At 40.2% G+C, this 13366-nt stretch overlaps 1 protein-coding gene across 1 annotated transcript; it reads right to left on the bottom strand.

Annotated features, from left to right (window-relative positions):
- Window positions 1–3752: 3752 nt before the first annotated feature.
- On the bottom strand, window positions 3753–13361 carry NPTX2 (neuronal pentraxin II; the record flags this gene model as incomplete). Its single annotated transcript, XM_009697001.1, has 5 exons — window positions 3753–4028; window positions 5942–6121; window positions 7475–7745; window positions 11348–11550; window positions 13056–13361. Coding segments are annotated over 5 exons (1236 nt in total), but the record flags the coding sequence as incomplete, so codon positions are not given.
- Between the last annotated feature and the right edge of the window lie 5 nt (window positions 13362–13366).

Below are 13366 nucleotides of genomic sequence, written 5' to 3'. Positions count from 1 at the left end.
AGTATGTGGCTGAAGCCTTCAAGCAAACATCAAACATATGATATGATCTAAATTTTCTAATGGCCAGCCAGTTAGTAAAAAAAACTTGTCTTTGAAGAAATATAACTGGGATCTAAACATACAAAAAGCTAGATCCTTTGTTGCTCACCAGCCATTAAATGCATCAAGTATATACCGACAGAACAGCATTCATGCCCAAAAGTCATCTGGAGACCTAGCCAGCTCACAGCTCCCGAGAGGTTGACTTGTTAGGATCACTGATACCACTTTTAGGAGTCCTAGCTCTGTCTGTTTTTAAACAGCAACAGATTTTCTAGAAGTCTGCATTACTGCATGTTCCAAGTGCTGTAGCTGTCAGTCGGCTTACTACTTCTGTGTATTCAGAGCAGTTTGGGAGCTGAAGGTTGTCTTGTCACATCCATGCTCCATAAACAGTATAGATGCTGGAATATGGCAATATTTACTCCTGTTTTGCCATCTGCTTATATATGCACATAAAACATGTGACTCCCAGAATGTGGAGCAGCAGAGTAACAGCCGTAACTTTTCATCACAAGATAAGGGTACAGAAACCAATACACATCTTTTCTTTTTAATGAAAAAGGTACTATTGCACAAAAGAAAGAAGAATATATATAGTAAAAATAGTTTTTAAAAAAATATTTTCAACAGATTATATACTCCTTAGCTTTGCCTTTTACTAACGACTCAGTGTCTAAAAAAAAAAAAAAAAACACAACCAAAACAACAACCATAAAACCCCAAAACCCTTCCCCCAAATCCCTACCATCTTGGTTATGTAATCAGTAAAGAAGAAATAAAACCAAAACCAGAGGACTAACTTGTTTATTTTTAGAAAAAAAGATCCATCCCAGCTCTAGGTCAGGTTGCAACAGGATGAATGCCCCCAAACACCCTCTCACCTGAGCACCTTCACGTACCTTAGCAGAAAAATAACTTTTTAGTATTGATTTCCACACTGAAGAGAAGTTCTGTTACACTCCTTCACACAGCCTAAGCAGAACCCAAGGAAGAAAGCAGCCAGCCACTCAGTAGCACCAGCCTAAGAACAGCCCCCAGACCAGATGTTCCCACTGTGCACAAAACGAAGCAATTACAGCCCCCACCCCCAAACACCTCCCCATGCAGGTGGGGCTTCATACTCAGGTTACCTTGAAGCCAGTGCTGAAGACAGACCTAAGATTGGGAGCATGTTTAAATAACTCTCTAAATAAAGATCAAGGTGGCTAATTGAAGTGTCTTTACTCTCTGCTTCCCTCAACCAACAAATGAATCCAAACACTGAATTAGTGTTTAAAATGATAGGTTATCCACAGGCAGGCTCTTAGCCATACAGGAAAGAGTTCAAGACAATTTCATCAACATATCTTAAAAGAACAGAGGGAAATATGCAAAAGCTATTTCCTAAAAGGGCAGACCTCAGCACAGATAGCTCTAGACTCCAGTTTTTTCAGTTTATTTTGAAAAAGGGCTGATAAAGAAAGGTGGAATGATTGGAGGGCTGATGCCTCTGCTGGTCTCCAGCCCACGTGAAATGAGAAGTTTGCACTCTCCCTGATCTTAGGACACCGATTCCTTGGATATTGAGGGGGTTTTGGGTTTGGGTTTTTTCCTTAGAGCAGGGAAAGTACTGTTGTGGGTCAAGGGTTGTCTGTTTTAAGGCCAATCAGAATGAGAACATTTGAAATCAAGTTGTGTAACATTTCACAGAAACCTCAGACTCTCCATGGCCAGAGAAGGACATCAGAGCTCTATAAACATTTCTGCTCCAGCTGGTTGTTCTTTTACAGAAAGCACTAGCAACTTGTTAGTTTACCAAGCAGACCATTTGGTTTAGTGTCACAACCAGGGACACTGCACTTTACCACTTGCACCAGTGTAGTGCCTCTGCTATCACATTTCAACAAGTCATGTCATTGTTGAGCAGTTCTTTTCACACTGGTTTGGGACATTTAAGTTGCCTATAACCAGTACTTTCACCCAGAAGGGGTCATACTTCCCATTTCTCGTGACTGTAAAAATAAATATGAGCATATGTTCTGTGTCCTGTCCCACTCCAATGAAACTGCTGTATCCCATGGCATAGACTAGTGTCGATGAGAGTGCAGCGGTAGGAGACAGATCTCAGCCTGAGCTTCTACACCCCACCACATGCAAATGTGGAGACCCTCTCCCCAGCTGAGGTTACACACACACACCTCTAAGCCCCTTTTGGTTGAAGATTGTGATTTAAGACATTTAGGAAAAAAAAAAAATAATTCACTTCTTACAGGACTGTGCTTCTACCAGTATAGAAAGACAGCAGCTGAACTCATAGCAGCTATGAAAGAGAACATTCAATATCTTGTGTGACTAAAAAGGAATTAAAACACTCATTTTACAGTGCATTTTAATTAAAAGTTCATTATAAGAATTTTCTTTTAAGAACAGCATACTACATATTAATGGAAATATGTAACTTTATCCTACAAATGGGACTGTCACCATATTATTCTTACAATTCAAACATATGAAAAATAAAATACGATATTTAGCTTTATAAATACCCCTCCCCCCCTTTAAATCCTTTTTCTTTTAAATAACAAAAGTATTAACTCTTTCCTGGTACAGTGCATTTGCTATCTGCGAGCCACAAACCAAGTAGTCACATCAATGCCAAGGAAACAGCAACATTATTTGCAAAATATTGAGAAAATGATAAAAAAATATAGTAGTCAGCCCAGTGCTTACAGAAGAGACACTCAACAAGAATTGAAAAAACAGCACATTTTCATATTACATAGGACCATTATAGTAACATAGAAAACAGTGCAGAAGACTTATGCTGGAAAAATATATAGCAATTCTCAGCAAGCAGGAACTCAACTTTGGCACTTGCTCATGAAAAGGCCTTTCAAAGCAAAACAAAACAGAAATTCACTTAATCACAGCTTGTATATTTAAAAAAATAAAGACATTGACTAAAGCAAAAGAGACAATAGAGAAAAGTCTACAAGCCAGGTCACTACGAATTCAGTACATTCAGCCTACAGAAAATCAAATACAATCTTTCATCCGTCCATCTACATTGGGATCCTGGCTAGCGAGAGACAGGATTTGGGACAGAACCTTACCTGAAGCAACTCTGTTTCAATGGAGCTATGCTGATTACACAGCCCTTTCTTCAAATTGAACTAGAATAACATGTCTCAAATACATTGCCTCCCTATCAGAAAACAGGGATTTCTAATCTGCAAATTAAAAAGCAAGACCCTTGCACTCAGACAGTGGCTGTTCTGCTCTACCCTTAGTTGCACCATAACCACTGTAGTGTAAGGATTAAGTGATTTCTTTAAAAAGGGCTAAAAAAGAATGGCTTCAGTTCAAAGGGGAGACGATAGACTGGAAGGAAGGTTTCACATTTAGCCTGTTAATCTTAGCACTTTGTCAGCACTGCACATTGTCAAAAGGAGTACTGTAGTTAACATGTGCTCGGCTGTTCCCCCTCCCTGCCAGAAGAACTGATGTACTAAACTCAGGCCTAACCAAAAGGCTGCTGCAGGCCAAAGCATATTTTTGGATCAGGCCATAAGAAAGCAAGGGCTGTTCTAGCCACGAAGTGCTTCTTTCATTGTCAGGCTCAATGCCCCAATCTATCTTTGCAGCTATCTTTGCACTGAGGCAGTTTACTCAATTTTTTTGTTCTTTTGAGGAGTTAAAATTGGGGAAAGGCAGAGAGAAAAATAAGTGCTTTAGATTGCACAGAAGATTGTCCTACTAAAGGGGGCACTTGAATGGGAAACGATTGCAGCTATAATCTCTTCACATGTCTCCACAGGCCATTTAGTAGCACCTCCAAAGACATCAACGTTGTTATCAACCCAGGGTATGATGTTGCCAGGCATGTTGGTAGAGCAGTTAGCAATATTCATGATGTCTTCAGCTTTTAAGACCCTGTCCCATATATTGAACTGGCTCATCTCCCCAACGAAGGCTTGAGTTGCATCAAATCTTCCTCCTACTGTGTCCTTTAGGCACACAAGAGTTAGGATTAGATGAGAAGGTTATTTCAAGCATTTTCTTCAAACTTGAAGACCCTCCCCCCCCAGCCACACTGCAAGAAGGAGGTGCAGAGCTAGGTCACAGAGATGAACAACTTCAAGTTTCTAGAATGGCTATTTTGAACAAGATGTTCTATGGAACAGTTAAAAGCTCCAATCTGAAATATGTGAAAATAATTCAAAGCAAACAGTAGTGACTGCATACCATCACACAAAGGCTATACATAACTAACCCTGCCCTCAAGCAGTAGAGCAGGAAGGCAGCTTTAAATATTGAGGCTAATTTAGGTGCCATTTTGCAAGCTTGGCAAAGGACAACTTCAGCAAGAAATGCATAGATGTGTAAGATTATTCCAAAAGCTTTATGGCTATAGATTAAACTGTAACTGCAGCCCTTGACCAATTGTCTGCAGGGCCTGTAAGGTGCAGTCTTTGGATCTAGATGCACAGGTTTCTTCTTGTTGTACCAAATGGCTAACTCGAACTGCTACTGCATAAGCCTAAAAGCGTTTGCTTGCTCCACCCACTACTCAAGGACAGAAATCAGTTCGTGCGATCACATTATCATGAAACTGATAGCATAGAATAGAACCAAGCACAGTATAGGCAAATGGTATGAGAGCGTTACAGAAAACCTGCCAACCACTTAATTGTGAGCTGGAGCATCTGCTATGCAGAGTGTATTAGGATTCTGAATTTACTATTTATGTCATGGATAAATATCTATTAAAATTAGTATCAGGACAAAACTAATTTTTTATTGCCCCATTGTGAACGTGGGAATCCAGGAGAAAGACTATTTCCTGCTACTTGCTACTTTTTTTTTTTTTGTATGTATAATCACACAAAGAATAGGTAGAGAAAAAACGTGAAGGTAAGAGCCACACAATTCATAGGCAATAGCTTAATGAGATGTTAACTAAGAGATCAAGATTCAAAATCCTTTCTTCTTTTTCTTTTTCCCTCAATACTCAAAAACAACTTATCCTTACCCTCGTGAATGCCTTCTGTTGGCAGTACTAATATTCAAACTTTATTAGCATTTGCATTAGGAGAGTTATTTACCCACATCTTTAACAAGAAATCAAATGTCTGATTTAGAGTTCGTCCCTCTGACTTCAGACTCATCTTTAAAGTAGAGATAAAATTCTGAGCAAGTGACAGACTCCACTATTCTAAAAATGTGTTACATACCTGAAAAGCTGCAGAATTCAGTCTGGAGGGAGTTCTCCATAGCAGGCCAAATTATAAAAGATCCTAATAAACCCACAAGCACTCCAGTGCCCACAGTTGTTGGTCCCCTCACCCCCATACACACACTTTCCTTGGTATATCTGGGGCTCAAGGACTAACATTCTTACTATTCTTGGGATAAGGAGGAAAGGAAGGGGGAAAACCAGTAAACTGCGAAGGGAGACAGTCAATTTGGCTTCAATTAAAAAAAATTAAAACAAATCAAAGCAATTATACTTGGTCTGTTTTCAGCGTGGTCCTTTTTGACTGCTCATACAACAGTGCAGGCCAATTCTATCCCTTTCTGTAACTTCAGTGGCCACATTGCTATATACCAGCAATCCAGCTCAAAGGATTTAATTTAAGGCATTGTTCAGATCACTGATGAGGTCATACACTGTAGCATTAAGAGTGGGAATAGGAATAGCTACAACATGAATATTCTGAATATTTAATAAATGAAACAAAATATATCAATGTGTGATTGTATTAAGTGTTTGTTGCTTTGTTTTAATCCTTCTGATACTGTGTATACCCAACAGGACCAAGTGTTTAACAAAGAGGAATTTTCTCACAGCTGCTGTTTGTTTGGGGAGTTTTGATTATTATTTTTTTTTAAACCCTGGAATACACTGTCATTTACTCACCTGTTCCTGACCCAGGATCAAGACACCTCCGGGTTTAATTGGGTGCCAAGGAGCAAGATTCTCCCCAGTGCCAAGCTTTTCTCCATCCTGAAAAGCCTCCCACATTCCATCTCTGGTTGTCCATGTTATACAGATATGATGCCATTTTCCATCACTAATGAAGAGAGGGAGTTGGGCAACCTACCAAAAAAAAAAAAATAAATAATGCATGTTGCAAACCAAGTCTACCAGTTCAAGCACAACATTTAAAAAGGGACTGTATTTACTCTGTCCTCAGAAGCAAAAACTTCAGAGGCAGAAGGTAGTCCTCATCTTTCTTTGTCCCAGCTCTCCCATGTTCAGGAATATGTTCAGGAATATATTCAGGAATAATGCTTTTTATTCTAGATGTGAGCCTTTGTTTCGTCTAGAATCAGGTGACACAAGTACCAGAGCCGAAGTGGCTATCAATCCACTGATCCTGTATATTGTGGCATTTGTTTTTTAAATCTCATTGCTTGGTCTAACTTTCCATCCATTGCTCCTGTTAATTTTCTCTTAAAATCTGAGGTTTGCCTGCACCATTCGCAGTACCCACTCTGACAAATGGACCTGCCTGCTTCCAGTAAAACTTGTGGGAACTGTTACACAGGGCTCCAAATAAGGAGGAATTATGTTCCTTTAGAAATTTGGTCTGAAAGCTTACTCAGGTCAACATAAAGACAGAAATGCAGGGAGCTATGGAGCAGCTGTAGTGTGTGAGAAAGAACAGCCTCACAGAACATTAATAGTACTAACATAATATTGAAGAGAAAAAGTTATTGCTAAAGATAAGCAGTCTCAAGTTTCCTTCTCCTCCACAAACCATTAAAAATAATCAGCTTTTCACTTGTATTGATTTGGGAGGATGATAGGACTGTTAAAGTCCTTAACTAGCCACATGACTGAACCACCTGAGTTGTGTTGTATACGATCTGTAAACAGCTGATCCCTCAGAGAGCAACAAGTTACCAGGAAACCTAACTGAAGGTGGTGAGAAAGGAAGTATTTATAGCCGGTTTTAATGCCAAGTTTCAATGGAGCATCATTCAATACTGATGTTGTCACTAACAAAACCAGCCACAACTATGTGTCTTTTGCTCCGTCTTCTGCAAAATTCGTTTCAACATATCTGAACTTCTAGGATTAGAAAGACAGAAATACTGCAACTACCTTAGATCTCACAGGTTTTGCAACAGTGTGGCTTCAAATATTGCTTCTGTTTCATAAAACAAGAAGCCAAGATCTGCTTGTAAATTCAGAGGACACACAAGTGTGTGCACATCTAGATGTCATGCTGCTTTGTCTCAATGCACAAATATATGTACCATTTGACTTTGTTTTAAGTACTTCTACAACAAACAGATGGACAACAACAGACAAGTAGACACTACCATTTCAAAGGCCCAGAGCCGGCTTCTCTCAGAGAGAATGAAAGAGTTACTAGAGGGGTACCAAGGGTTCAGGCCTTATTCTGATTATGTAGATAATAAAGAAGAGTTAGTCAATTCTCACCTTATCATTAATTAGCAGTTCAATTGGATTATTCCCCCATTCTATGAGGACAATTTCATTAGCCTGCCCAGGAACAGCATATGAGAATGGAGTGCCAATTCCAGGAGAAGCACTTGATCTCAGCCACAAGCAAACAGTAAAGGCATACAGCTCTGGCAGAGTCTTCTTGATCTTCCCATATAAGTAGTTTGTGCGAAGAGGAAGAGAGACTTTGAATTCGTCCGGTGACTTAAATGCACTGTTACCTAGAATTACATTGAGGAAGAAAAACCTTTAACATTAAACAAAACAATGTATTCTTAATTCAGGTTAAGAAACAATATAATTGATACTGAGAATCTTTGGAATTTTAATCACCTTAGAGAGGTGCACAAAAAAATATATTGAAGTAGTACTACTGAATGTTGATTTTGCAGCACAGAAAAATACAACTAGATTTTATACACATCATCCTAATTACTTAGGCTTTTTTTCCTGCTCATTTAGAGCACAAGGATAGATGGCAGACAACTAATGAGAGGCTGTTAAATATTTTCTCTCTTCATTGCTTAGTTCATGGCTGGAGGGCTGCCTATTTCAAACACCTCAAACTGTTTTAAAAGATATTTACTGTTACTAAATGTGGATTCTCTGGTATGCTCATTATTAAAGCATCACAGTGCTTCAAAAACAGTATTTCTTTTCCTACTACTCTACACAGGGAGCTAGCAGCAGCATCCCCATTTTACAGATAGCAGGCTGAGAAGCAGGTTGATGTTCTCACTTTGGGTGGCCCATCTGAAACAAGAAAAAGCTGACATATTCCAGTTAAGCAGAGTTAAATTCAGCAGAACCTGTCTGTCCCACAGACAAATCAGATTTGAACAAAAACATAAAGCTGAAGTTCAAAGTGACCTAAAGAAAAATGCAATATATAGAATCATAGAATCATTTGGGCTGGAAGGGATCTTCAGAGGTCATCTAGTCCAACCCTGCTGCAGTGAGCAGGGACATCTCCAACTAGATAAGGCTGCTCAGAGCCCCATCCAGCCTGACCTTGAATGCCTCCAGGGACAGGGCTTCTACCACCTCTCTGGGCAACCTCTTCCAGTGCTTCACCACCCTCATTGTAAAAAATTTTTTCCTTATGTCAAGTCTAAATCTACCCTCTTTTAGTTTAAAACCATTACGCCTTGTCCTGTCACAGCAGACCCTGCTAAAAAGTCTGTCCCCATCTCTCAGATAGGCCCCCTTCAGGTACTGGAAGGCTGCAATGAGGTCACCTCGAAGCCTCCTCTTCTCCAGGCTGAACAACCCCAACTCTTAGACATTTGTTTTAATATAAAAGCAGAAATTGTTCTTTAGCTTTTTCTAAAAGATATGATAAAAACAGTGAGATATTCTAGAGATGTTTATGAAACTGAGAAGTCTTAAGACCAAAACTTTCTAAAGTTACAATACCATGTATTATACAGTTTGTGTATACTTCTGATGTGGTTGCTTAGAAGTAATTTTCTAGAATTAAATATTAAGAGGAGAGAAAGCCCACATTGTGCCACAAAATAAAACCCCACAGTTCTGTAGTAAAGTATCACCCTCAACCTTTCAGCAACCTGTTGTTCCGAGTCCCACTCATTTCCTTCACTCACATTCCTGAAACAAATTCAATCCACTTGCCAAACTTCACACTCCAATCCAAATGAAGAGCTGTTGTCACAAAAGGTTGCCACAATTCTCATATGTAATTTTTAAACCATTGGCATTCTCTCAGTTTCCATTCCCAGAAGCAACTGAAGTGTTTTGACTGCATTTTTCACAGAATGAGGGGGTGGAAGAAAAAGCATGTCTGATGCTTGCATTTGTCTTGAGCAACTTACAGACCAAAATCTGAAATGTTCTAAATTCTAACCAAAAAAACCCCAGGGTCTTAGGGCTAATGTTGAGCAACCTACACTAGGCTGGTACAACCACTCTCACATGTAAAAAAAGAAACATACTCCATTAAGAGCATTAGTCACTCTATGAAAGAACTTAAGGAAGCAATAATGGCTTGGAAGAGAACAAACAATATTAATCTTTTTTATAGTTTTCAGTTTGTTTTCATGACTTGAAAACATCCACAACTCCAAATGATAACAAGATCCTCCTGTTTTGGGCAATGCGCACATGCACGGGATAAGACAATCCTTTTCCTGAAGAATCCAAACTATTTTTGGACAAGATGGGCAAGAAATATTGCCCTTTTAGAGGCATCCTTTTAGAGATGGAGAAAATAGATTTAGACACAGCGAGTGACCTGTTCACATCTCCAGCAAAGCTAGGAATCACATTTAAGTCCAGGTACTATTAGTTACAGGATCATTCCTCCACCTCGGCCTGCCTTTAAAATAAAATAGCATTTAAAATAAAAGCACAATAGAAATACTATTTTCAAAAGAGGTCAGATCATTTCAAATATTGTCTGCATTTAATCTACAAAATCATTAAGTTCTTAGATCATTCTTGCCCTCACTTTTATTTGACAGAGGAACCAAAGGCACAGAACAGATAAGTTGCACTGTAATAGAAAGCAAATTACACAACTAAAAGAAAGTCTGTTTCTTGGTTCCTGGCCCAAATTCTTCACTTCTCTGGAGACTTAAGACAGCCCTCTCTCCCCACACAAAAAAAATAAAGGTGGGAACAGGCTATTTTTAACCTAAATTACACATTCTTGTTCTCCCACCACTCCCTTTCTCTTTCTGATGACTTGCTGCTATGAGTCACATCTTCCAGAGATAAGGACTAGCAACACTTGCCACATAAGACATTAACAGGCCACTAATTCTCCAGAACTTTAGTTGCAGTTCAGGCTTTATCTTGGCCCTCGGGAAATACTAAGTGACAGAGCCAGTAGATCTTTTCTTCCCCCTTCCCTTTTCTCCTCCTTCACACTTTTTAAATGAAAAAAATAGGTACAATATTACACAGATGGATCCATTAGGCTGCATTTTAAAATTCATGAGATATTTATGTTTGCACCATTTTGAAAGTATGTTCGTTAAGCTGCTTTTAAGCAGAGAGCCTGTTCACCTTGGAAAATCATTTAAAGATTGGGCAGCGATACTTACTGGTACTCTAGTCCTACACAGTCCACTCTGTAGGCGTATATAGTCAATACAGAAAGATAGTTCTGTTCTTTAGCTCACTTCCACAGGCATTTGTAATTCAAATAAACAGACTCTACTCAAGCACAGAGATCTCAGTAATAATTAATCTAAGTATCTGAATAAATGACTAGGATTAAGAGAGTGTCCCCCAGTGGCACCATGCGTAATTTACTGTAAACTCTGAAGGCTGTATGCTTGGGATTGGACACAATTCGAGTATCTGCAGTTGCCTAAAGTCATAACCAGCAACAAAAGGACGGACCACTAGCAATACTTCCAAAGCAGCAGGAAATGGTTCTGGTATAAAAAGCCATTGATTACATCAAAGGCAGTTGTGCTAATTAAATTTAGCCTATATAATTTTCAGTCCAAATAAAGAAAGGCAACTCTACTTAGATGTGTACTTGACATTATCTGGGTATTTACCTGACACCAACGTCACACTTCTTCCTATTTCCACTTGCCTCCTTACAGATCTTTCCATCCCACAAGCACTAAGAGTTTGATCCTAACTACCCACATATGCCAAATTCAGAGACAGGAAGCCAAAGCCATGCAGAGGCCTGTCAAGCAGGAAGCCTGTGACAAAACGAAAAGGGGAATCCAAGTATTTGCACTGTCACGTACTATTTAGTCCAGCACCTTAACTGTCTTTCCCTCAAGGTCCACATTGAGACTATTGCACTAGAAGGAGGGAGTAAAAATTAATCAGCATGGGAAAGCATTTACATTCTGCGCAGATTACCTTTTTCTAATTAGCAATGCATTCAAGGCTGTCTCTGTCTTCTGCCGATGCGCTGACGTTTCATTATGAAGCAAAGACTTTTCATCCTCAAGCTCGGCCACTTTGCTCAGGAGTTGGCGTTCCAGGTCTCCAAGCCTCCGTTGAAGCATCTCTCGAAGGTCATTAGGCAGTGCTGCATATGACACATTGGCTCGGAGCTGGTGCTTTAGGGGAAATGAGAAGAAAAAAATAAATTGTCATTTCTAAAACAGAAACTGTGAAATGCAGATATGCTCACAATTCAGAGGGAAGAAAGCAAGATTACCAAGTTCTCTAGCAACTCCAACAAAGGAGGAATTGCTTTTTAGCACTTGTCATGTTTAGTGCTTTTATCAGCACTGTAGCTAAACAGGTCCTGAAACAAACGGGTGCTTTTGTTAGAGCTTTCCAGCATTTCATACGAAGGAGTCTTCATACATTTAAGTTCAATAAAATCAATGTAGGGAGCCAGGTCAGATGCACTTCCACGAGTATGGGTACATGTAGCACACTAGTCAATTTTTGCTTTACTTACTGCAAGTGACATTGCCAATGGAAGTAAACAGAAAGACTATTATTTCTTTTTAAATAAAAAGCTACTTTGAGAGCAAATTTACCAAATGAAAATTTCCTTAGTTTTGATTTGTAGAGTAAGGAAGTCAGATGCTCTTTAGATCAACTGTAAGTATTAGCCAGTGAAATTTGGTTTATTTAAACTGAAAAAAAAACAAAAACAAAAACAAAAAAACAACCCAACAACCCACAGTCTTTCTCAAATAACATCGGTATCTTCAAGGATACTAAGAAACCAATGGTTCTACCTACCATATTATTCTAGTGGAGTTTCCCTTCTACAACCCTAAAAAAATTCTCAAAGAGACAGCAACAGTAATAAAATGATCAGATCATTCAAAACTGTACTTGAAAAGCAGTCCAGTGTGTTTAGAGCTCACAGAATAACTTTTAGGAAGTTACTCGCCATCCTCACATCACCACTGACTGTTTAGAGGACAGCAGGAGGACACGCATGTAGTTCTCAGGGTGCGGAAGGCAAAACAACATCCAGCACGATTCCTGTGGGAATACTCTCTATAAAACATTTCCATGAGTGCCACTCAAGCATGGGCACTGTCCAAAGGCTCATGGAAATCACTTATTGGTGGGCTTAGTTCTATTGACAGGCATACAGAATCAGGTTCTTTCTATTCTATTCTATGTCACTCTAAATACATCATCTTATCTTCACAATCTGCCCAACACAATCTCCTCATTACCACTGGTCTGTTAGGCACCATATGCCAAGGTCTAACTGCCCAAGATGCCAGCTTTATACCTCAAACCCCAGGAAGTCACATTCCCAGAAAGAGAGATTTAGACATTAATACAGAAACTAAGCTGCTGACAAGCAGGAAAAACATAATCTCCCCCCACGCAGCAGGAGGACACATTCACAGAGGAGCCCTTCAGGTTTTTTTACCACTAAAGTGAGCAGACAAATGATGAAGAAAACAAGACAAGCCAACCAAGCAACTCATTCCCAGGGCTTGGTCAGTTTGGATTTCTCTCCATAAAGATTAAGTGCACAAGTTGCGTCCACCCAGCGGTCCAAAGCCACTGTTACACATTAAGTCGTTCCAAGTTTCTACGCGGGTGGGCAGGCAGGCTGGCCCACCCCACGCCCTGGCCCTACCTCCAGGCTCTCCAGCCGGTCCTTCAGGGTCTGCATGGTGCGGCTCAGCTGGTCGATGACCTGCGCCGGGTCCCGCGGCAGGTCGCCCATAGTGTCCTTGCCCTTGCCCAGCTCATTCTTCCACGTCCCCGTGGCGGACTTGCCGTCGGCGCTCTCGCAGCGGCTCAGCTTGCCGGTGAGCTCCCGGATGGCCTCCCGCTGGCTCCCGATGGTCTCCTTCTGCTGCAGGACGGTCTCCCGCAGCTGCAGCACCGTGGCTTTCAGCTCCTCCTCGGGGGGCAGCGCACCGCCCTGCATGGGCACCGGGGGTA

The sequence above is a fragment of the Cariama cristata genome, unplaced genomic scaffold, assembly GCF_000690535.1.
Source record: "Cariama cristata isolate BGI_N322 unplaced genomic scaffold, ASM69053v1 scaffold11900, whole genome shotgun sequence".
Taxonomy (NCBI): domain Eukaryota; kingdom Metazoa; phylum Chordata; class Aves; order Cariamiformes; family Cariamidae; genus Cariama; species Cariama cristata.
Note: the sequence above shows the minus strand (reverse complement) of the source record. Positions and strands in the feature narration are given on the sequence as shown.